The sequence below is a fragment of the Staurois parvus genome, unplaced genomic scaffold (assembly GCF_062004578.1).
Source record: "Staurois parvus isolate SC_StPar_1 unplaced genomic scaffold, SC_StPar_1.0 ptg000136l, whole genome shotgun sequence".
Classification (NCBI taxonomy): domain Eukaryota; kingdom Metazoa; phylum Chordata; class Amphibia; order Anura; family Ranidae; genus Staurois; species Staurois parvus.
This window is the reverse complement of record NW_028317932.1, coordinates 742,628-766,160: the sequence shown is the minus strand read 5'-3', so window position 1 is coordinate 766,160 and position 23,533 is coordinate 742,628. Positions and strand designations below refer to the sequence as shown.

The 23,533-nt window shown below is 41.7% G+C and overlaps 1 protein-coding gene across 5 annotated transcripts in view; it reads right to left on the bottom strand.

Annotated features, from left to right (window-relative positions):
- Nucleotides 1-23,533, bottom strand: part of PRKAG2 (protein kinase AMP-activated non-catalytic subunit gamma 2) — a 431,449-nt gene that overhangs the window by 185,865 nt on the left and 222,051 nt on the right. The window contains exons 1-2 of one of the 5 annotated variants that reach the window (XM_089673117.1): nt 22,007-22,201; nt 21,708-21,862 (exon numbers count right to left, since the gene is read on the bottom strand). The exons of 3 other annotated variants lie outside the window; for them this stretch is intronic. In XM_089673117.1, coding sequence (XP_089529243.1) covers nt 21,708-21,801 — 94 coding nt within the window. In that variant the 5' untranslated portion in view covers nt 21,802-21,862; nt 22,007-22,201. Of the gene's footprint in view, nt 1-21,707; nt 22,202-23,533 lie in introns of those variants that run through there. One more of the 5 variants, XM_089673116.1, reaches the window with a different exon arrangement.

The window sequence follows — 23,533 nt, the reverse complement described above, 5'->3', positions numbered from 1 at the left end:
TATATAAACGGCAGGACGGTGGCAGTCCAGGGGCGGGTTGCTGTTCATAAACGGCGCCCGCCATTTTGGATTGTGCACGTTCCCTGGGAGCGCGCGGCACTGCGATGTGAGGTCCTCTGTGTGAGGTACCGATCATGTGATCACTGATTGGCCAATCAGTGATCACATGAATAGGTGTAAGCAAGATGTCACTTCTGACATCATTGCTTACTATGTGTGAAATCTGTGAATGATCACAGAGGTCACATGGTACAAGGCTATTCACAACAGCCTTGTACCATGTGACAAGCATGTGACCAATCACAGCTCACACAGTATTTCTCAATGGCTGCAAGAATGCAGCCAGAGAGAAGGAGAAATGATTGCTTTTACAGCCTTTATGTGTGTAAAAGCAATCAGTGTAAGAAAAAAAAAAATATATCATCACCCTCCACAAGTAGTACAGTGTCACTATGATGACACTGTACTGCTAGGGTGACAGTATGTTTAAAAATATATATATATAAATAGCAATATAAAAAAACGTAAAAAAAAATGTTTAAAAAATTATAATTTTTCGTTATAAACTAATTTGGGTTATTTTTTTTTACTAAAAAGACAACTGAATACATTTTGGCCAAGATTTATGAAGAAAGATTATTTATTTGCAAAATTTTATAAGAAAAACTCTTTTTTTCAAAATTGTTGGACTTTTTCATTTATATAGCAAAAAAAATTAACATCCCAGTGGTGAATAAATACCACCAAAATAAAGTTTTATCGGTCTCAAAAAAATGCAAACAAATTCATATGGGTACAGTGTTGCATGACCACGCAATTGTCATTCAAAGTGCGACAGCGCTGAAAGCTGAAAATTGGCCTTGACAGGAAGGGGGTGAAAGTGTCCAGACAAGACGTGGTTAAATCCCCTTTCTTCCCCATTCTGATGCTCTGTTTCAACTTTAGCAAGTCTCCGTCACCAAGCCTAGATTAGCAATTTGTGTTACCAAGCAATTGAACAGGTGAACCTAATAAAGTGGCCGGTGAGTATATATCCCAAATGTGGTTCTGTTTTTTGCCCAGAAGGTTAATAAAACACAAGGCTGAAAAGCTGGTAGCCGCTATAGTATTTCCATAATGCACTTTTGAGTCTTGAAAATCCTGAGAAGTAAAAGCATTTTAATACAGAATAAACAAAGGCAAAACTTCAGATAAGAGCACTATTGCAGAGTGCTGGACAGTAATGTGCCATTCTCCACAACTGGATCTCAAACACTTCAGAGGATTACGAGTCTTAGGCGGTGGAAATAAGTACGTGGAAATGATGACAGGCTGTGTGAATGGCTGTTTGAATTCTGTGCTGCTGTCAGTGTGAGGATATATACACAATTAGAAAGCTTATTTTAAAAAGCACATCATGAGAAAAAAACATGCATATATAAATGAAAATACTTCTGAAGATACTCAAACCATTAGCGGATTAAATGAAAGCACCAAAATGGAGAGCTTGCGTTACATGACATTACCGTACAGCAACCAAGGGGCTGACTGTGTGGGCAGCTATTGCCCATACTAACCTAACTCAATATTTTACAAATATCCACACAGGTAGGATGCATCTGTAGCTTTTCCGGTTCAGAGAGTCTTTTCTTATTGAAACACTGTGTGAAGCTATACAGAGAAAGAAAACAGGTTGAGAGTGGGATTTTTCACTCTGGTGCATTTAGCTGTGCTGTTAACCACTTGATCTCCGGAAGATTGATGGGGGGGTCCCTTCATAACCAGGCTATTTTTTGCTATACGGCACTGTACTACTTTAACTGACAATTGTGTGGACATGCAACACTGTACACAAATGACATTTATATCATTTTATTTCACACAAATAGAGCTTTCTTTTGTTGGTATTTGATCATCGTTTGGTTTTTTTTTTAATCTTTTGCACTATAAATGAAAAATTGACTAAAAATTTTAAAAAATATATTTTTTATTTTTTGCTATAAAACATATCCCATAAAAAAAATTCTTCAAAAAATGTGGGCCAAATGTATTCTTCTAGATGTCTTTGGTAAAAAAAAAATCCCAATAACTGTATATTAATTGGTTTGCTTGAAAGTTATAGCGTCTGCAAATGGCGATATATATACTGGAATTTTTATTTATTTTTTTATTTTATACTAGTAATGACGGTGATCCGTGACCTATAGTGGGACGGCGCGATGGGCCTTCTGAAATTAACTGGCACTAGGTGGGAACTGACTGACACTGACATCTCCAGAGACACTAATACAGTGATCAGTGCTAATAAAAAGCACTGACACTGCACTAACAACACTGGGTAGGAAGGGGTTAACATCTGGGGCAATCAAAGGGTTATCTGCGTACTGTTTTGTGCCTACTGTGTGCTGTATTACTAGGGGAATTTCTTCTTTTTATCTCTCTGCTTTGCATAGAGATAGAAAGCAGCACATTCCTGCTGACAGGAGTGAGATCTGTGTTGTTTACACTCAGATCTCTCCCGTCAGCTGCTCCGCAGATCACCGAGTCCCAGCCATGAATAGCTGGCTGGGACCCAATGATTGACATCTCTGGGAACCAATGACAGTGTGGGTAGGATGGTGCGCACGAGCGCCCCATACCTGGACATGCAAAATCCCACATATTTACATGATTTTGCGCAGAGTGGCTGCCCTGTAGCACTACATCTGCTATAAGGCGGTCCTAAAGTGGTTAATCTGAGCTATGGCAGTCCTTGAGTTATGAACATTCGACTTATGTATGTCTCATTCCTATGAATGGAGGCAGCGTGATGTCACTTCCAGCCGCTTGCACTCCACTCTGACCCCGGAAACTGCCAGATGACCATCTTGCTGCTCACCGCATGCTACCACCTACTGTCCGGCGGACCTATCAGCAATCCCACATCACTGCATGGCCAGAACTGGTGAGATACAGTTTATTATAACAATCCCGGTTCCCTGGGGCTGGAAGAACTTGTGCATTGCTGGCACTGTCTGAGGCATTACTCTGTGCCCACTACTATTGGGAGTATGCCCTAATTTCCACCTGTAGCTTACTGTACTATATATAGTTGGTCAATACATTTTAGTTTTTTCATTTTGGCTAGTATGGTGTGGGGTTAGAGCCACTGTGTGGTTTTTACTGCTGTCTGTATCCTTATTAGAAAGTTTTAATTTCACTTCCTGTCCCTGAGAAGCAGTGAAAGGAAATCTACCCCTAATTTGGAAAAGTCACTCCTGTAAGAGTTATCATGGGAAAAAGGTGTCTCCACTGAAGCTTTATCACAAGTACTTGTTTCCAAAATTTCCAAAAAATCCAACATTTTCTAAATCCAATTGTCACAGAGACGGAAAGTGAGGTGAAATCTTCTGAACAGGGCACAGACAGATAAAAAACAAACAATACAGGGGTGTTAACCCTTCCTTATACTATCCAAAAGTTACACTTAAAAAATGTACCTGTTCCAACTTACATACAAATTCAACTTAAAGCGGAGCTCCACCCAAAAGGGGAGGTTCTACCTTTGTCCCCCGCTCCCCATTAAGGATTGGCACCTTTGGGGAGCGGGTACCCGAATTTGACAGGGAGACGCTCCCACTTCCGCTGCGATCGCCTAGGCCAGGGGTCCTCAAACTTTTCAAACAGGGGGCCAGTTCACGGACCTTCACACTGTTGGGGGGCCGGACTATAGTTTGAAAAAAATATGAACAAATTCCTATGCGCACCACATACATTTTATTTGTAGTGGAAAAAAACAGGAAAAAACAATACAATATATAAAATGCACTGTACACTAACACACTGGACACTCCAATGCACTGTACTCTGTAATGCACTGGACACTGCAATGCACTGTACTCTGTAATGCACTGGACACTGCAATGCACTGTAACGCACTGAAAACCACAATGCACTGTACTCTGTAACACACTGGACACTGCAATGCACTGTACTCTGTAAGGCACTGGACACCGAAATGCACTATACACTGTAACACACTGGACACCGCAATACACTGTACTCTGTAAGGCACTGAACACCACAATGCACTGTACTCTGTAAGGCACTGGACACCGCAATGCACTGTACTCTGTAAGGCACTGGACACTGCAATGCACTGTACTCTGTAAGGCACTGGACACTGCAATGCACTGTACACTAACGCACTGGATACTGCAATGCACTGGACACCGCAATGCACTGTAACGCACTGGACACCGCAATGCACTATACACTGTAATGCACTGTACACTAACGCACTGGACACCACAATGCACTGTACACTAACGCACTGGACACCACAATGCACTGTACACTGTAATGCACTGGACACCGCAATGCACTGTAACGCACTGGATACCGCAATGCACTGTACTCTGTAACACACTGGACACCACAGTGCGCTGTACACTAACGCATGGGATACCGCAATGCACTATACACTGTAACGCACTGGACACTGCAATGCACTGTACATTGTAATGCACTGGACACCAAAATGCACTGTACAGTGTAATGCATTGGACACCACAATGCATTGTAAACTGTAACGCACTGGACATCACAATGCACTGTACTCTGTAACGCACTGGACACCGCAATGCCCTGTACTCTGTAACGCAATGGACACCACAATGCACTGTACACTTATGCACTGGACACCGCAATGCACTGTACTCTGTAACGCAATGGACACCACAATGCACTGTACACTAACGCACTGGACACCGCAATGCACTGTACTCTGTAGCGCACTGGACACCAAAATGCATTGTACACTAACACACTGGACACCGCAATGCACTGTACACTAACATACTGGACACTGCAATGCAATGTACTCTGTAATGCACTGGACACTGCAATGCACTGTACACTGTAACGCATTGGACACCAAAATGCACTGTACTGTATAACACACTGGACACCGCAGTGCATTGTACACTAATGCACTGGACACTGCCATTTATTGTAAATTAACGCACTGGACATCACAATACACTGTACTCTGTAACGCACTGGACACCACAATGCACTGTATACTGTAACGCACTGGACAACACAATGCACTGTACTCTGTGACGCACTTGGCACCGCAATGCACTGTACTCTGTAACGCACTGTACACTGCAATGCATTATACACTAACGCACTGGATACCGCAATGCATTGTACACTGTAACACACTGGACACCGCAATACACTGTACTCTGTAACACACTGGACAACAGAATGCACTGTACTTTGTAATGCACTTGGCACCGCAATGCACTGTACACTGTAACGCACTATATACCACAATGCACTGTACCTGGTGTATTATTATTATACAGGATTTATATAGCGCCAACAGTTTGCTCAGCGCTGTACATTATAATGGGAGACAGTACACAAGACAGTACAGTAACAATATGATTCAATACACGAGGGGTTTGAGCTTCTTGCACATGCACAGTGGGCATCAGGCAGTGAAGCTGCAAGCTGCCACAGACGGGTGCCCACACTACAGATGCCGGTGCTGGGGAGAGAAGGGGTGAGGACACCTCTGGACTGAGGGACAGGTAAGTGTCTGTATTTTAAAAGTCAGCAGCTAAAGTTTTTGCAGCTGCTGACTTTTATTTTTTTTTCAGCTGGAAATCTGCTTTAAGAACAAACCTACAGAACCTATCTTGTTTGTAACTCGAAGACTACCCTTGTGTTGCTAACTGTGTTCTGCAGTTAGGATTAGCCTGGTAAACATGTGAAAAGGAGTCTAACTTTATACCTGATGGCTGCAAAATTGTATTTATAAATATTGATAAAAAAGAAAATATAGAAAACACACAATGCACAAAAACATTTCTAATGCATCAAAGTGTCAGAGAATGTGACACATGCAACAAATTTAAACTACGTTTCCAAATGTTATTTTCCAAGGAAGTTTTGAAACTAACTGGCGGCTGCAAAGCAACACGAAGTATTAGTACCCAAGACTGGTGTTTAATTTTCTCCAGTTTTCAAAAATCAGCCTAGTACAGTGGTCGGCAAGCCGCGGCTCGCGAGCCACATGCGGCTCTTTACCCACTCTAATGCGGCTCTTCTGTGTGCCGGGCGCCTGCTCCCCTCCCTCCTCTCGGTCGGCCGCTCCCCTGCCTCCTCTCGGTTGGCAGCCCCAAAAGTCCGCGCGGACCTTTTAATCCGGCCCGCGGATGTGGCTGTCAGGATGTGTGTAGGCGGGGCAGCGTGCCGAACGTGAGGGGAGGGGAGCTAGGCTCCTCTCACAGTCCGCCCTGAAGACCCGAACGGCGCGGGAAGACAGCGAGAGGAACGCAAAAGGTAAGTGAATTGACACGGGGGACTTGGCTTACTAGAAGGGGGGGGGGGATAGTACTGTGGGGGGTGAAATACTATATGAGGGATGAATTACTTTATGAGGGATGAATTACTATATGGGGGGATGAAATACTATATGAGGGATGAAATACTATATGAGGGATGAATTACTATATGAGGGATGAAATACTATATGAGGGATGAATTACTATATGAGGGATGAAATACTATATGAGGGATGAAATACTATATGAGGGATGAATTACTATATGGGGGATGAAATACTATATGGGGGGATGAAATACTATATGAGGGATGAATTACTATATGAGGGATGAATTACTATATGGGGGATGAATTACTATATGAGGGATGAATTACTATATGAGGGATGAAATACTATATGAGGGATGAATTACTATATGGGGGGATGAAATACTATATGAGGGATGAAATACTATATGAGGGATGAATTACTATATGAGGGATGAAATACTATATGAGGGATGAATTACTATATGAGGGATGAAATACTATATGAGGGATGAAATACTATATGAGGGATGAATTACTATATGGGGGATGAAATACTATATGAGGGATGAAATACTATATGAGGGATGAAATACTATACGGGGGATGAAATACTATACGAGGGATGAAATACTATACGGGGGATGAATTGCTATGGGGGATGAATTACTATATGGGGGATGAATTACTATGGGGGATGAATTACTATATGGGGGATGAATTACTATGGGGGATGAATTACTATATGGGGGATGAATTACTATGGGGGATGAATTACTATATGGAGGATGAATTACTATATGGGGGATGAATTACTATGGGGGATGAATTACGATGGGGGATGAATTACTATATGGGGGATGAATTACTATGGGGGATGAATTACACTATGGGGGGTGAATTACTATATGGGGGATGAATTACTATGGGGGATGAATTACTATATGGGAGATGTATTTTCAGTTTTAAAAATGTGGCTCTCAAAATAAATTTCAATCATGGTTTTGGCGAGATTTGGCTCAGTTGAAAAAAAAGGTTGCCCACCACTGGCCTAGTAACTAATACTATAGCTATGCTCTACAGCCGCTATTTGTATCACTGCTGTGTCTCACCTAATATACCAATGGGCAAGATTTGCTGTCTCTTACAAGATAATCATGGAAATAGTTTGACAATTTTGCTCACCTTTCTTGGCAGTTATTTGCTATAGCTATCTTAGGAATTTCTGCCAAGCCCATGATTTTGGGTAAGCCGTAAAGACTTAGGGAAATAGTTCACCCTCCACTACAATTGTAAATGACATTAACATGGGAGTACACTCCCTTGGTTGATTTTTTACCTATAGGTAAGCCTTATTATAGTCTTACCTATAGGTATAGTAAATATCTGCACCGTTTAGGAAACAATTACTGTAGAATTAGCTGATGACGTCAGCAGCACATGACATATGCAGTTCCTTCAGAGTCCTGGATTTCATAAACGGTGCAGCTCAGCCATTGATACCACTGAAGCCTGCAGACCCAATAGGAAGACTGGGTGAAGATGGAAGCGCCTACAGCGGTGACAGCGCACTACTGGAGGACTTCGTTTTCAGGTAATCTGTCATAATGTGATAATATACAGTGAATACTAGCACATTAGAACTTAAACTGCCCTTGCCTAATTTGTATTTTTTTTCGTTTGTTTCTGCGGTTTACTACCGCTTTAAGGGCCCACCCACACCAAATACATTTTGACAATGCACGACATATATTAGTCAGCTGAAATCCCTTTTATTGTAAGTAGCACCCAAGCACACCCACACAACGCACCTACGCTGCAACACATTGCACTGCAGTGATGAAATGCATGTTGTCATTTAAGTTATGAAGAAATGCAGACAGCACATATTTTTTGTGTATTTTTGTGCATTTACTGCAATGCATTTCAAAATGTGATGCACTTTGATTTGGTGTCAATGAGCCCTTATTGAAGGAAATTGCAGATGTGACTTGTATTCCTGGGTCTATTTTCCTCATTTGTACACCATGCAACCCAGGGTAAGGGAGGGCGAGTTTCAAAACAGGCAGCACTTAAAGGCTAACTCTGCCTTTAAGATTGTGGTACATGTTACACTCATATTTCGGGTGTAACATTTAACATGCCAAGTTGACATCCCCTTTCCTTTCCCACCCCCATGCATCTCCACCTTTGACAGCATGCGGGATACTTCTCCCCCCGCAGCAACTGTCAGATTTGAAATTGATAGAACCCCGCACGACTGCGTCATTCATTCACAGAAATCTGTGAATAAATACACCACAAATTCCATCTGCCACTGCAGCTGATGGACTTGTAGTTCTCAATGGAACACAAGTGTGGTAATCACCGTACTCATAGATCACTGACCATTCCTCCAGCTCTCCAATAGAAAGTCCATACATGGGTACAAACAGAGCTGGAGGAAGAGTCTGCAGCATCCTGGCATTGAATCCACAATCCTTTGATTGCAAATGCACTTTCCCTCTGTGATCTGGCTAGTAACACACCTCCTGTATTAGACAACCCCCACTTTGGATGAAGGGGCACAGGGGCACCTTTGGACAACAGTACTGTCAGGCCTGGGGGGGGGGGGGGTATTAGATGTACTAGCAAAATTAAATACACTAACAAATTGAAGCTGAAATCCAGCTAATACAGTTTTTTTCCCTTTTGGGAGAAAGGTTTTACATAAATTAATAAAAGAAATTCATTGTAATCACCCCTTCCAGTCTTAAATGGTTTGTCCTATCTCTGTAACTGATACATCTTCAAGAGAACTTGTCCTTTTGAAAAACAACAGACTTACTGGCTGGATCAGTAAAAAAAATTAGAAGAAAGTCTTACAAAATGTAGCCATCACATCTATAAATTGGTAAACTGCTATATAATAAATGTTTACTTTTGGGTTTGATACTACTTTAAGTGTGGAATATCTTTATATATTTAAAGTTGGCATTTATTGTTTGTGACAGAAACAAAGCAGAATCGGATATTTACTGATGATGTAGAGATACAGACAGGTGATTTGTGATATTTTAATCGAAGAAATAACTAAGATGCTTTTGCAACAAAACCAGTTGTCAATGGCCAGGTTAGTATGGCAGTGAAGGGAACACGTTTGATGTTGGTTACTGTGCATTACATGAAATGGTTGTTTTGGAACGCAGAACACAAGCTAAGTAACAACTGGCAGCCTGACTTTTCTCTATTGATTTCCATTAGCACTAATACACTCTTCTAGTGCTGAAAACATCAGGGAAGAGTGATTATTTTTTAATCGTGGTTTAAATAGTAGCACAGGGCATTACATAAGACCCATTCAATATTCCAAAAGGGAGTTTTAAATCAGGACTCTTCAGATGTGAGCTAATGTACTTCACAGTTGAGAGTAAGATTGAAAGAATACAATATAATCGTGATGTATATATTATATTGTTAAAATTAATGTGAGTTCAAAAAGCAAAGAGCTTTTGAAATGTTAGTCTACTGCATATGGCCTCCTCACTAAATGCCCTCTAAAAAGCAATCCACCACAGATCGCTTTTCAGAGGACAGACTTTTTCAGAGGCACATGTGAATGAGCCGTCAGTCTGATGAGACTTGGGTAAGGTCGCTACTTTGTTGCTCACTGTTCTCCTTCCTGAAGGTGAAGCTGTACTTCAGGATGTGCAGTCCAATGATCTCCCTGCTTGTGCCTAATTAATTCTGTAGATCTGTGCTTTCTTAACTTACGCTGCTTTTTGAATATTACCCCACCAGTCATGAAGGTCAGCTCTGACATGAGGAAGCAAAAACCCTCGCCTCTACCAAGATACTCCAAAAAAGACACTGTGTAGATCAAGGTTGTTGGTGCTGAAGACCATGCTGGACTGGCTGGATCAATCACTGGTAGTAGGTAGGTGGTTGTGTAGGTGGGTAGGGAGTTTTCCTTCCAGTCGGTTGTGCCAAATGGAGGATACTGGTGGTAAGCACTCTTGGGGTTTGGGCTGCTGCCTTCCTGGTACAACCTTGAGATCGTTGCCATACGTAGACTTGGAATAATAGGAAAAAAGGAGCACTGATGTCCAAAAGAATGCACTTTTGCAGAATAATGCCAATGTGTTTCGGGAGGAAGATTCTCCCTTCTTCAGGGCTGTTGCTGCTAGCTATTAAATGGGAAAGATTTCCACAACGGTTATATATTTTCCAGGTTTAAAAGGAAAAACTGCCAGAGTGACCGCTGTCATAGTGTGCTTTCACCCCATTATTTTCAATGGGCTGCCTTAACGCAATGCAAGCTATTATGCGACATAACCTGTTAAAGCACCTTTAACATGGAAGCCACCTATTTCTATTCATTCCACACATGCTCTCACCCAAAATAATTAAGTCAGCAAGGTCTATGTCAGAGCGAGGTAAGAATGCTGGATTGCAGCTAAAGGTAAAAATATAACCAAGCTGCCTGCAATCAAACAAGTGTGGGAATGTAGTAAAGGACAATTTCACTTAAAGTGGAGCTTCACATAAAATCAGAAGTTCTGCTCATTTTACTCCTCCTCTGGCATTAATGTAAAATAAAACAAATGGTTTTAAAGGAGTAGTTACCAAGTTTTGACAGGTACCTTCTTCCACTTCCTTGTCTAGCCCAGGCAAGTGGAGCGAAAGTTAGACATCTCCCTCTCGCCTGAATCTTCCTGGGACATGCCACAGGTCCCATGAAGTTGCGGTCCATTCAGAAAGCACAGTGCAGCTCATGCATGCACAGTGGGGAGCCAGTAGAAATCACATCCAGCTACCCATACTCAAGATGGCAGAGCAGGGCACCTGAACACCAGCGAAGAACCAGCCTGGGAGATGATAACACTGGATCCCGGGGCTGGTGAGTACCTGTCTATTCAAAATTAGTAGCTACAGTCCAAATGATAAGCACCCCAGACGCCAGCACCTTCTCAAGTAGTGGATCACCGGAATGTTAACACTGAGAACTTAGAGTGGAGTTCCAAACAACAACGGGTTAGCAGCTACAGTATTTGTAGTTGGTGACTAATTTTTTGAAGTACTCTAGTCCTCAAGCCAAAACCTTTCATTTTTTCATGTTGCAAAGAGTTTATTGTTAGAACCTCTGTTGTCTGTTTTCACAAGTTATTTCATCTCACTGCCTTGGTGGGGGATACAGACAGCAATAAAAACACTTAAAAAAACCCAGAAAAGAGTAAGAACATATGCCAAGTACTTTTTATTTTCTTTGTCCCAATTTGAGAGATTACCTCTTTTTTCTGTTGGAGTGCAAATATCAATAAAAACCTGATCGAGATTCTAACCCTTTTCTACTCTATCCTTAAATAAATTATTTAGAATTCCACTTTAAAGTGGTTCTAAAGGCTCATGGTTTTTCACCTTCATGCATTCTATGCATGAAGGTAAAAAACCTTCTGTGTGCAGCGCCTCCCCCAGCCACCCCCAATCCAGCGATGTTCACAATAGCCTCAGTTGTATGGGAACTCTCCCTCTTCATTGGCTGAGACAGCAGTGGGAGTCTATTGGCTCTGACTTCTGTCAATCACAGCCAATGAGGAGAGGGCGGAAGGGGAGGCAGGACTGAGTCACAGCTCTATGTGTCTTATGGACACAGAGAGCAGTGGCTCAGGAGTGAGCACATAGTGGTGCCCCCAGGGCAAGCAGCTTTCCCTGGGAGAGGAGGGGGAGGAGCCAGAGCGCCGGCTGGATCCAAAAAGAAGAGGATCGGGGCAGCTGTGTGCAAACCCACTGTACAGAGTAGGTAAGTATAACAGGTTTGTTATTTTATATTAAGAAAAAAAAATGAAGCTTTAGTATCACTTTAAATACAATATTTCATGTTTGACTTTTAAATTTGGTTTCTATGTAAATAATGGTTAACATGAAGTCATTGGTGTTCATTGTAAATTGTCCTGTCCTGTCTAATATACACGTCTCTTCCTGTTCTGCACATTACGTCCCTGTATGATCTGATTACTATTTAATCTCACACACAACTTCCAGGTGTTAAAATGAGCATTTCTCCCACCAGACATGTTCCTTTTAATCACTGCTGGATCTGCAGGACGGAGTTACAATGTAATTATTTAAACTGTAATCTGTTCTGCTGATTACCTTGTTTCCAATTCCAGCTCAGTGTAACAAGTGCCTGTCCCTAGATACAGATGTGTAGCTGACGAGTGGAGAAGCTGATTAGATAATAAGGGACATTGAGACGGAATTTCTTCTTTTTAAATATATAATTACATTTGTTCCAGCCAGTCATCATAGCCAATAATATTCAACAATTTACCTCTTTAAGAAATCTGGTTTATAGCATTTAACTAGAACTTTTCAGCTATTATATTCTGTTATTCTGGGATATAGATGCTGCCATGTTTTCTTAAAGCGGTATTAAACCCAAAAACAAACACTTATTACATTGCAGCTTTTTAATTGTTAGATGTGATGGCTGCATTATTTATCCTTTTTAGATGCCTTTCTTTTTTTTTTCACCCAATTATCCTGGCAGCAAGACCCCTTTCAGACAGGGCAGACTCATTCCCAATCAGCTGGGGATCCACTCAAAGGGGATCCTGTTGATCGAAGCAGAGCAGACACAGACAGAGCCTGCTCTGCTCTATGAGGGGCCAGGTGTAAATGTACTCCACTGTCTGACTACCCTCCGTTTCAATCCACCTAAATGGAAAAGGACAGATCCCCTTCCGTTTCTTTTAGCGGACCGGATTAGACCCAGAGTATAAATGGATACAAATCTGTTTATACCCGCATGTCTATAGGGGTGAAATGACCATCCAATCAAGTCTGCCTGAAAAACTAACAGGCGGACCTGATCGGACCTGTGGTGTGAAAGGGGTCTAAGTCTGTTATTTTTCAAGAGAACAAGCTGTCCTGCAGATGTAGCAGTTAGAGGATTGAAACAAACCATACAATATTCATCGGTTATTTTTTATGTAAAACCTGTATCCCAAAAAGGAACAAAAAACTCTAACATATGCCAGATGGCATCTTCCCTCTGATCTCCCCTTCCCCTCCTATCTCCCTTGAAGGCTCAACCCATCCGGTGGACTGGGTTATGAAGAGAGTCACCTACCTAATACAGCCCAGGGGACCCTTCCCTACCTCATTCACATCACAACCCCCCCCCCCCCCCAATTCAAATTTTATTGAACAAACCTCCTAATGATAACAGTATTTTTTTCAAACATAAAAAACTTACAATGCACTGTTCCAAATTATTACGCACAGTAAGTTTCAAAACACGTTATAGGTTGTAAAGAACTGAAAATTGTCATTTGTTGTGTTTGCAGCATATTTACTGAAATCAAAAGCTATTTCAATCAAACTTTTAACAACATTTTAACTGTTTAAACATTTTAACAGGTCACGTTACATTTTAACATAGGACCCCTTATTTGATAGCAGCTTCACAAGTCTTGCAACCATTGAACTTGTGAGTTTTTGGACAGTTTCTGCTTTAATTTGTTTGCAAGATGTCAGAATAGCCTCCCAGAGCTGCTGTTTGGATTTAAACTGCCTCCCACCCTCATAGATCTTTTGCTTGAGGATGCTCCAAAGGTTCTCAATAGGACTGAGGTCAGGGGAGGATGGAGGCCACACCATGACTTGCTCTCCTTTTATCCCCATAGCAGCCATTGATGCAGAGGTATTCTTTGCAGCATGAGATGGTACATTGTCATGCATGAAGATGATTTTATTACGGAAAACATAGTTCTTTCTATACCAGGAAAGAAAGTGGTCAGTCAAAAAGTCCACATACTTTGCAGAGGTCATCTTTACACTTTCGGGGACCCTAAAGGGGCCGACCAGCTCTGTTCCCATGATTCCGACCCAAAACATGACTCCACCACCGCCTTACTGACGTTGCAGCCTTGTTGGAACAGGGTGGCCGTCCACCAACCATCCACTACCCCATCCATCTGGACCATCCAGGGTTGCACGGCACTCATCAGTGAACAGGACTGTTTGAAAATTAGTCTTCATGTATTTTTCTGCCCAATGCAGCCATTTCTGTTTCTGAGCATTGGTTAGTGGTGGCCGAATAGAAGGTTTATGCACAGTTGCAAGACTCTGGAGGTCTCTACACCTTGATGTCCATGGGACTCCAGAGGCACCAGCAGCTTCAATTATCTGTTTGCTGCTAAGTAATGGTATTTTAGCAGCTGCTCTCTTGATCCGATGTATGGATCTGGCAGAAATCTTCCTCAATGTGCCTTTATCTGCACAAACCCGTCTGTGCTCTGAATCAGCCACAAATCTCTTCATAGTGCGATGATCACGCTTAAGTTTTCGTGAAATATCCAATGTTTTCATACCTCGTCCAAGGCATTGAACTATTTCACACTTTTCAGCAGCAGAGCAATCCTTTTTCTTCCCCATATTGCTTGAAAATGTTTTTTCCTTAAATTAGGCTCACCTGCCAATTTAATTATCACAGGTGTCCGAGATTGTTTTCAGTGATCAAAAGAGCCCTGACACACAATGCCATCCATGAGTTAAACTGAAAAACAAAATATTTAATCTTTGTAACACTTAAATAGAATTTGCATAATAATTTGGAACAGGGTTTATACAGTATTGGCCACAACAGGTGTACAGACCCAGAAACCTAACGTAGAACTGTAGTTAGCAAACTCAAAATTTGTTGCAAGCCCTATTCACTCTATCATCCCTCCTGAACTGACGTACACTAATAACACACACGAGATTTGTTGTGGCCACGTTTTCAAACTGAGTACTCATAGACTTGCATGAGGTTAACCTAGACTCTGGGGCTGCTTCTTGGATGGCCCACAGGTAAGCAGTCTGAAAGTTTCTTTGGCATTGTGTACACTAAATATTACAAGGCTGCCTATATCTAGTAAACTTGCCCCACAACTCTAACAACAATGATAACTTAAGAACAGACAAACTGGTTGATTTACTAAAACTGGAGAGTGCAAAATCTGGTGCAGCTGTGCATGATAGACAATCAGCTTTTAACATCAGCTTGTTCAATTAAGTTTTGACAAAAAAAACCTGGAAGTTGATTGATTTCTATGCAGAGCTGCACCAGATTTTGCACTCTCCAGTTTTAGTAAATCAACCCCACAGCCTCCATTTGGTAGTGATTACGTTACTGTAAGCCCTGGTTCACACCGCATCAGAATCGCACCCCATTCATGCAAACCGCTGCGGGTGTGTATGTTAACAACACCCCAAACGCGGTGCGATGTGCAGAATCAGATCACATAGGTGTGAATACCCATGCGATCCGATTCTAGTGCGGACCCAAAAAGGGTCCTCTACGTTTTTGGTGCGGGGCGATTAGAGCCATACAAAATGTATGGCTCCAATCACACCGCACACAAATGTGGTGCAGTTCCTGTGTGAATCACATGTGATATACCGCACCGCACATATGTGAACCCAGGCTAAATGAATATCTGAATTTAAATACTGATAACCTGCCTTGACTTTCATTTCATTAATGCTGAACATCAGGCAAACAGCTACACACAGCTATAATACCCATGTATAAGCTGTTTATGTGTAAAAGGATTTGTATTTCTGTTCATCCAGTACTGAGATTTATACAGCTCCGTCACACAGCACAGACACGTCTGTTTCTTTCAAAGCTTCTTTGGATATTACTGTACATTCTACAGCCCGTTGTAATTTGACATAAAGAGGTCCAGCCTTACAGTTCATTAGATAGCCACCCGCCACTAACTATTCCCCCTGATTTCCTTCAGTGTGTTAAAGGTGGTCTATTTTTAGTGTAGGCCTGTGCTAAGGGTTGCTATAGTCACTGTTAGATGATACAAACTAAAGTCTGTTGTGATTCTGCAGATGTAGGTATGTACAGTTCCTTCATTTGGATGGCAGTCAGGACAGTATCATCCAGTGACAGCAATGGGGAAATGGGGGATTGGCTTGTAGAATGTACTGCGTGCATTGGAATAGATCACTGCTATTAATATTTAACGACACAGACCATTATCTAAAGGTTTATATGACAAAAACAGCACAAGTAGAAAAAAAAAAGCATAAATGATGGATTGGCTGTTTTGAAGGACAGTTGTACTAGCCACCTTTGTTGTGATTTCTCTGACTTTGGGTTTGTTCACAACATGATGCAGAGACGTCAGTTTTTCTGCACGCGTTCTGCAATGGCACAACAAAATCAATTGTTCTCTATGTGCCCTGTTTTCACCACAACACTAGTATCACATGCAAATTTATTCTTTGCAAGATTCTGCAACATGTATGAAACTCATTGAATCGCGCATGAAAACTGATGAATAACTAATAAACAATATTTTAAAACTAAACCTTATTTTCAGTTGTCTTTTTGAATGTAGGTCTTATTTTCTAACTGAAAAAGATAGTTTGTTAAAAAAAAGTTTTTAGTGATTTATAAGCAAAAAATAAATATAGACACTTTAGATATGCTTGAGATAATACAGGGCAAGAAAGAAATGTGTACATAAAACACACTAATGTATACATAAACTGTACCATCAGATTGCTTTTATTACTGTAAACAGACAGACGTGAACTTTTCCTGCTACTAAACAGGTTAAGATTGGTTTCAGTGTCACATAAACTGGATGAAGAGCAGAATGACCTAAAACAACTAAAAGCACAGTAATCATTGTAGGTCATATAAGACCTTAATGATTGCATTCAGCCCTGTGGTGTCATTCCAATACTGAGTTGCAGATAACTGGTCAGAATGAAGACTGCAGACACACAGGCACATGTCTACACACATACGAGGGCACATGTCTACACACATAAGAGGGCACATGTCTACACACATACGAGGGCACATGTCTACACACATACGAGGGCACATGTCTACACACATAAGAGGGCACATGTCTACACACATAAGAGGGCACATGTCTACACACATACGAGGGCACATGTCTACACACATACGAGGGCACATGTCTACACACATACGAGGGCACATGTCTACACACATACGAGGGCACATGTCTACACACATACGAGGGCACATGTCTACACACATAAGAGGGCACATGTCTACACACATAAGAGGGCACATGTCTACACACATAAGAGGGCACATGTCTACACACATAAGAGGGCACATGTCTACACACATACGAGGGCACATGTCTACACACATAAGAAGGCACATGTCTACACACATACGAGGGCACATGTCTACACACATAAGAGGGCACATGTCTACACACATAAGAGGGCACATGTCTACACACATACGAGGGCACATGTCTACACACATACGAGGGCACATGTCTACACACATAAGAGGGCACATGTCTACACACATAAGAGGGCACATGTCTACACACATAAGAGGGCACATGTCTACACACATACGAGGGCACATGTCTACACACATAAGAGGGCACATGTCTACACACATAAGAGGGCACATGTCTACACACATAAGAAGGCACATGTCTACACACATAAGAAGGCACATGTCTACACACATTTTTGTGCGGATCCGCAGCGGCACCACCTGCACAGATGTGAACCAGGGGTTACACTCGCCGGTCTATAAACTGACTGGCGGACCTGATAGGATTGCCCGTGTGAAAGGGGCCTAATACAGTCTTACTTGCCAGATCACCAGCTGAAAACAGAGCATTTGTCTTTTTGCTAATGAATACATAGCACAGGTCAGAGCACAGAACATGCAACATTTGGGTGAAAACTGGGCACACGGAGGTGATTCTTTGCAGTGCGTTTATACATACGTGTTCACATGTGTTATGGCATGCATTAATCACTCATGTGTGTAATAAGTATTATGCGTTAGCTTTACATTCATTACTCTTAATTATTCATAATCTGTATATTATGTCCATAGTACTGCCATCTACATATTAGTCTGTAGTACTTCCACATGTACATTATGTTCATAAATAGTGTCTATTTGTACATATTGCAGACATTGTATATTTTGTACTGCTTATTGCATTTCTGGTTAGATACTAAACTGCATATTGTTTCCTTGTATTTTTACATGTGTAATAACAATAAAGTTGAATTATTCTAAATGTAATGTGCATTGCGTTAGGGCAGACTATTCATTATGCATGGGCTGCCAACGCACCAAAACGGATGAAAATTGTGTATGACTCCTTTTTTGATACACAGCACAAAATTATATATACAGTTGTGCTCAAAAGTTTGTATAACCTGGCAGAAATTGTGAAATTTTGGCATTGATATTGAAAATATGACTGATCATTATCTTGTTATGCATGACTTTTGACAGTTCTTTTCTGATCCCCATGGCTCAGTATCTAGCCTAGTCAGTGCTTCCACATAAGAGCTAACAAACTAATTGACTATTTATACACTGACAGTAATTGCAATTTAAAAAGCCACAGATGTGGGACATTAACCTCTAATTGCCATTTTAACCCGTGTGTGTCACCTTGTGTGTCTGTACCAAGGCCAAACATTCCAGGGTATGTAAACTTTTGATCAGGGCCATTTGGGTGATTTCTGTTATCATTATGATTTACAAAGGAGACAAACAACTATTTAATAATACATGGCTTCATATGATCATCATCCTTCAATAAAAGGGCATTTTATAGCATGATCAGTCATATTTTCAATATCAATGCCACAATTTCCCAATTTCTGCCAGGGTATGCAAACTTTTGAGCACAACTGTATATTACCATAAATGTGTTGTGTTGTACTGCGGTGCATTATCCTCTATTGTGTAATAGGGTTGATTTACTAAAGTCAAATAGACTGTGCACTCTGCAGTTGCATCAGAGCTTAGTAAATGAAAGGAAGCTCTGCTGACTTCCTACATTCAATCATGTGCAAGCAAAAATGCTGTTTTTATTTTCTTTGCATGTGATTGGGTATTCTTTGCAAAGTGAAGCTTTACCTCATTTAGCTCTGGAGCAACTGCACTTTGCAAAGCACTTGCAAAGTGCATTTCTTGTTGGGATGCCATTCACAATCAGTCGCTGCAGATAGAGCAGTGTATTGTGGCCATGCACATTAATACATACGTGTTAGCGTGTGTTTTCCCAACACAGAAGCATGAATCGCCCCAAAAGGCGCTGAAGTCTTCTGCATAAGCTAACACACTTTTTTAGCACTAAGCTGCGCAAGGCTTTAAGATCTGTACTGAAACATCCATTTACAGTATACAGCAATGTCAACAACATAGGTCAAACAGCCATACACAATCCACTGACGTATCTCCACCCAGGTAATGTATATACAACCGATGCCCTGGTCTTACCTTTGTTCCAAGAAGATCAGCAATAAACTACTACTGGTTAAAAATTTTCAGCTTGTATATGAAGGTCCCTGGTCACCTGCTGACAATACATCTGCTTTCTAAATACATAAAGACACCAGTTGCCCCATAGAAGCAGTTTCAGATTTCTGCTTTTTTTGCCCCACAAACAATAGAAGACAGAATTTAACGTGAACCTGTGATGATTTGATGAGAGATGGCCTTCGGAAAATTCTAGTTGCCCAGCTATCACTGTTGTATCATGACCTTGACCACAAGTAATTTATACCTACAAAAACGTAGCCCTGTTTCACATATATGCGACCGTGCGGGCCGCGTTTTGCGTGGGCACAAGAGCCCATTAATTTGAATGGACTCCCGTGCCCCGTGACACGCAGGGAAGAAGTCCCTGAACTTCTTCTGAAAACGCAGCCCGCATGGAAACCTCTGTTCCTAGTACAGTTGCGTTTTCCAGTGCGGAGGCATGCCATTAGAACTAATGGCACCCACCCGCAGGTCCGCATTCCTCTGTGCGGGTGGTGCGGCTGCACAGATTTTCGTGCGGATCCGCAGCGGCACCACCCGCACAGATGTGAACCTAGCCGTAAAGTGGAATTGTGGACACAGGAATATTGAGCCTGGGTTCACATATGTGCGATATATCGCATGTGATTCGCACAGGAATCGCACTGCATTTCTATAATCATTATGGAGTAGGGGAGTGCTGTGGGCACCAGGTTTTCGGGAGTAAAATCCATCCTGGGCAGTTACCTGTGAAGGAGACTGAGCCAGGAAGGATCAGCTGGGTTTTGGAGGGTCCTATAAACATAGTCTTACCTCAAGAAGAACTTAAGTATTCACCTTTAAAGCTGCCCGTACCAATTTCTGCTGTGATGAAGAAAAAACATTTGCTCAATTATCGTCAGTAACTAACACTTCCAGGAATATTGATCTCCTGGTGGCCTGCTGAGATCAGTGGTTCAATCTGCCAGCTCTGTGCCCTATAGTGACATATCGGTCAGCGGGAGGAACCACTGAATGCATTAGGTGGCCAAGGGATAGACACTCTTGATATTGTCAGTTTCTGAAGGTTTTCAGTTAGAAATGTCTCTTCACTACAGCTGATATTGGTGGTGTGGACAGCAAGACAGGAGTTCTTCTTTGCAGGGGCATCTTTATTTTAGGTGCTCCTCACTCAGAATCATGTCAAATGTAGCATGCTTGTAGGAGACAGATGTCTCATATTTGAGATTTGCTTTTGTTTGCACTCACTTTAACGTTTTTGTGCCATGAGCAATAAATTCCTAGCTAGCCAATGTATTCCAAACGTCCACATGCTTCACAAGGCACATCAAAAGCACACAAACACCCACGTTTGGTAACTCTTCACAGACTGCTAACAATTTACAAATTCTGGAAGCTCAAAGCATGGAGGGGATTCCCTGCAACCTGTACCTGCTTTGACTAGTGGATCTTGCTTTGAATCCACTATCTCTGGCATTGACACCAACGACAGCATAAAGAGATGCATTTGCTAAGCCAACCCCAGATTCACTAATGACAGACACAGGCTTCAGAACTGGACATTTCACATAAAAACAATGGACGGTCTAATCCCCTGCATGGGCATAAAGTCCACTAGATATGTAACTACTATTATTAAGTTGCTTATTTCAGTGCCATGGTGGCTTAGAATATCCAATTATTGAATAAGGTACGTTATCTGAAGGCACAAAAATTTGGTGGCATTGTTCCGGACTATACTACTTTTGCAGCTTTCCATTGGGAATCTACAACCAGCTCATTATATTTTATATTTCTCAGAATCATCGCACCCAAACAGAATACAGTGATATTGGGCATTTCCTGAAACAATCAATTGCACATGCTTTATATATATATACATGTATATATACGCCATATTGTAATTACCTGCCAGCTGCACATATAAACTAACACAAAAGAAAAGCCCAAAGTGTATGCAACAGCAAAGCCAGGCTAACTTTAATGACCACATTTTGCATGGGCAAATCCTCCTTAGCGGGAAGCCGGTATGGCACTGTACCTATTATTCCATGAGGCTCCGACTGACGGCGCTCTGTCCCTCGACCCTGATCCTTGCGTTTCTTGGTACCTCTCAAACTGCCAAACCGCTTCATGAGGCACAGTGGGTAACTCAACTTCAGTAGAAGCTTGTCATATCCAGAGAAACCAGAACAGCTGAAATGTAGATAAAACAGCACAAAAAAGTGGAACAATTCTCTGCCTATTCAGATGACAAAACCCTTTGATTCTGCAGAAATCCACGTTTTGTTTAAAGAAATAAAAACAAAATAAAAAACCTAGTCTGAGTTTCTGGATAACCTGGATTGCTGTGTGCTGTCACATCACACAGTCAGCCTGCCTTGCAAGCCGTGCTGCAGCTCCCAAACTGAATTCTTCTCAAGTGGTGTAAAGCGCCTGCTGATAGCATACAAGATCTTCTTGCTTGGGGAAGGTCAGTGGCGACTGATAAGGCTCCTTTTATAAAATTCCACATCAGGGAAGTTCTGGCAGGGGATTGTCATGTGCGTTTGTGAATAATGTCCCTTTAAAAAGACTGTAAAAGGAATCCACCCTTGTCCAGACAATTCTTGGCACCAATTGGCCAGAGCACATTCTCATTATAATGTGACATCACGCAGCTATTTTGACTCGTGCTCTGGGCCCTTTGCTGAAGCAGGAAAGCATATGCTGGTTACAGGTTCATGTCAAGTGCTCTCTGGTGACTAACAAACCCCACATGTCACATAAGCATGACAATTCAAAATAGAAATTACTCTCCTTATGAAACTGAAAGACTCGCGGCTTAGCACTTGCTGGACCAGATTCTCTCAACTTTTAACCCACTAGTTACTGCAAGCATTTCTGATTCCGCCTCAGATAAGTTGATCTGCGATTTCTGCTGGTATCGGTGTACTCAAGGAGTGTCTCATTCATTAAGAAAATGTAAACAGTAACAGTGCGGAAGCTGGAAAGACTGGATAGAACTATGCAGGCCAATTCTGGTGACAGTGGGATAAACAGGCAGGAAGTATCATTGTCATTGCGTCCTCTTATGTTATGCCAATGTTATGTCTCATAGGGTGACCAAGCAGAGGTCTAATAACAAATGATGACCCCCGTATCAAAATATTTTAGGCCATGACGTCCATCTTAAAAATAAATAAACTGTATATAATGGTGATTGGTGAATTTTATTTATTCTTTTAGGGCTGGTTTACACCACAACCTCCAGATATGCGTTTCTGCATGCGCTTTTTTTATTGCATTTTTTATGCTTTTCTGGATGCATTCCAAAAAAGTACATATAGAAACGCATCCAGAATGGATGTGGAGGAGATTTTCTGCATGCGGTGATGAGCACAAGCAAATGAACTGACCGCTCTGGTGCGAACTAAGCCACTGAAAACCATGTAACCTACTTTCTATGCATTTTGGATGCAGAAAAAAAAAATCACTGTGGTGTGAACCAACCCTCAGGGCCCTTTCACACGCAGTAGGATGTAGTTGGCTGCATTTTGGACTGTACTCCAACTGCATAGTAGTCCAAAATCAATGTAATACTATGGGCATAGTTCACATCATTGCAGTGCAGAGCAGTTAAAAAAAAAGTAGAGCATGCTGCATTTTTTTGCAATACAAGTGCAGGTGAACATGCTGCAAATGCGCTACAAACGGGCTTCAAATGCATGGCACCTCACCGCACCACGCCCCTTTAGAAAAAATATATTTTACTAAATACTACAGTATAACATGTCCCTCCCCATTACACTTCCATGATCTGTGCATGTGGTGTGTGTGGAGAGCAGTGTACAGCTATAATGGCATACAATTCATCCATAGAGGACT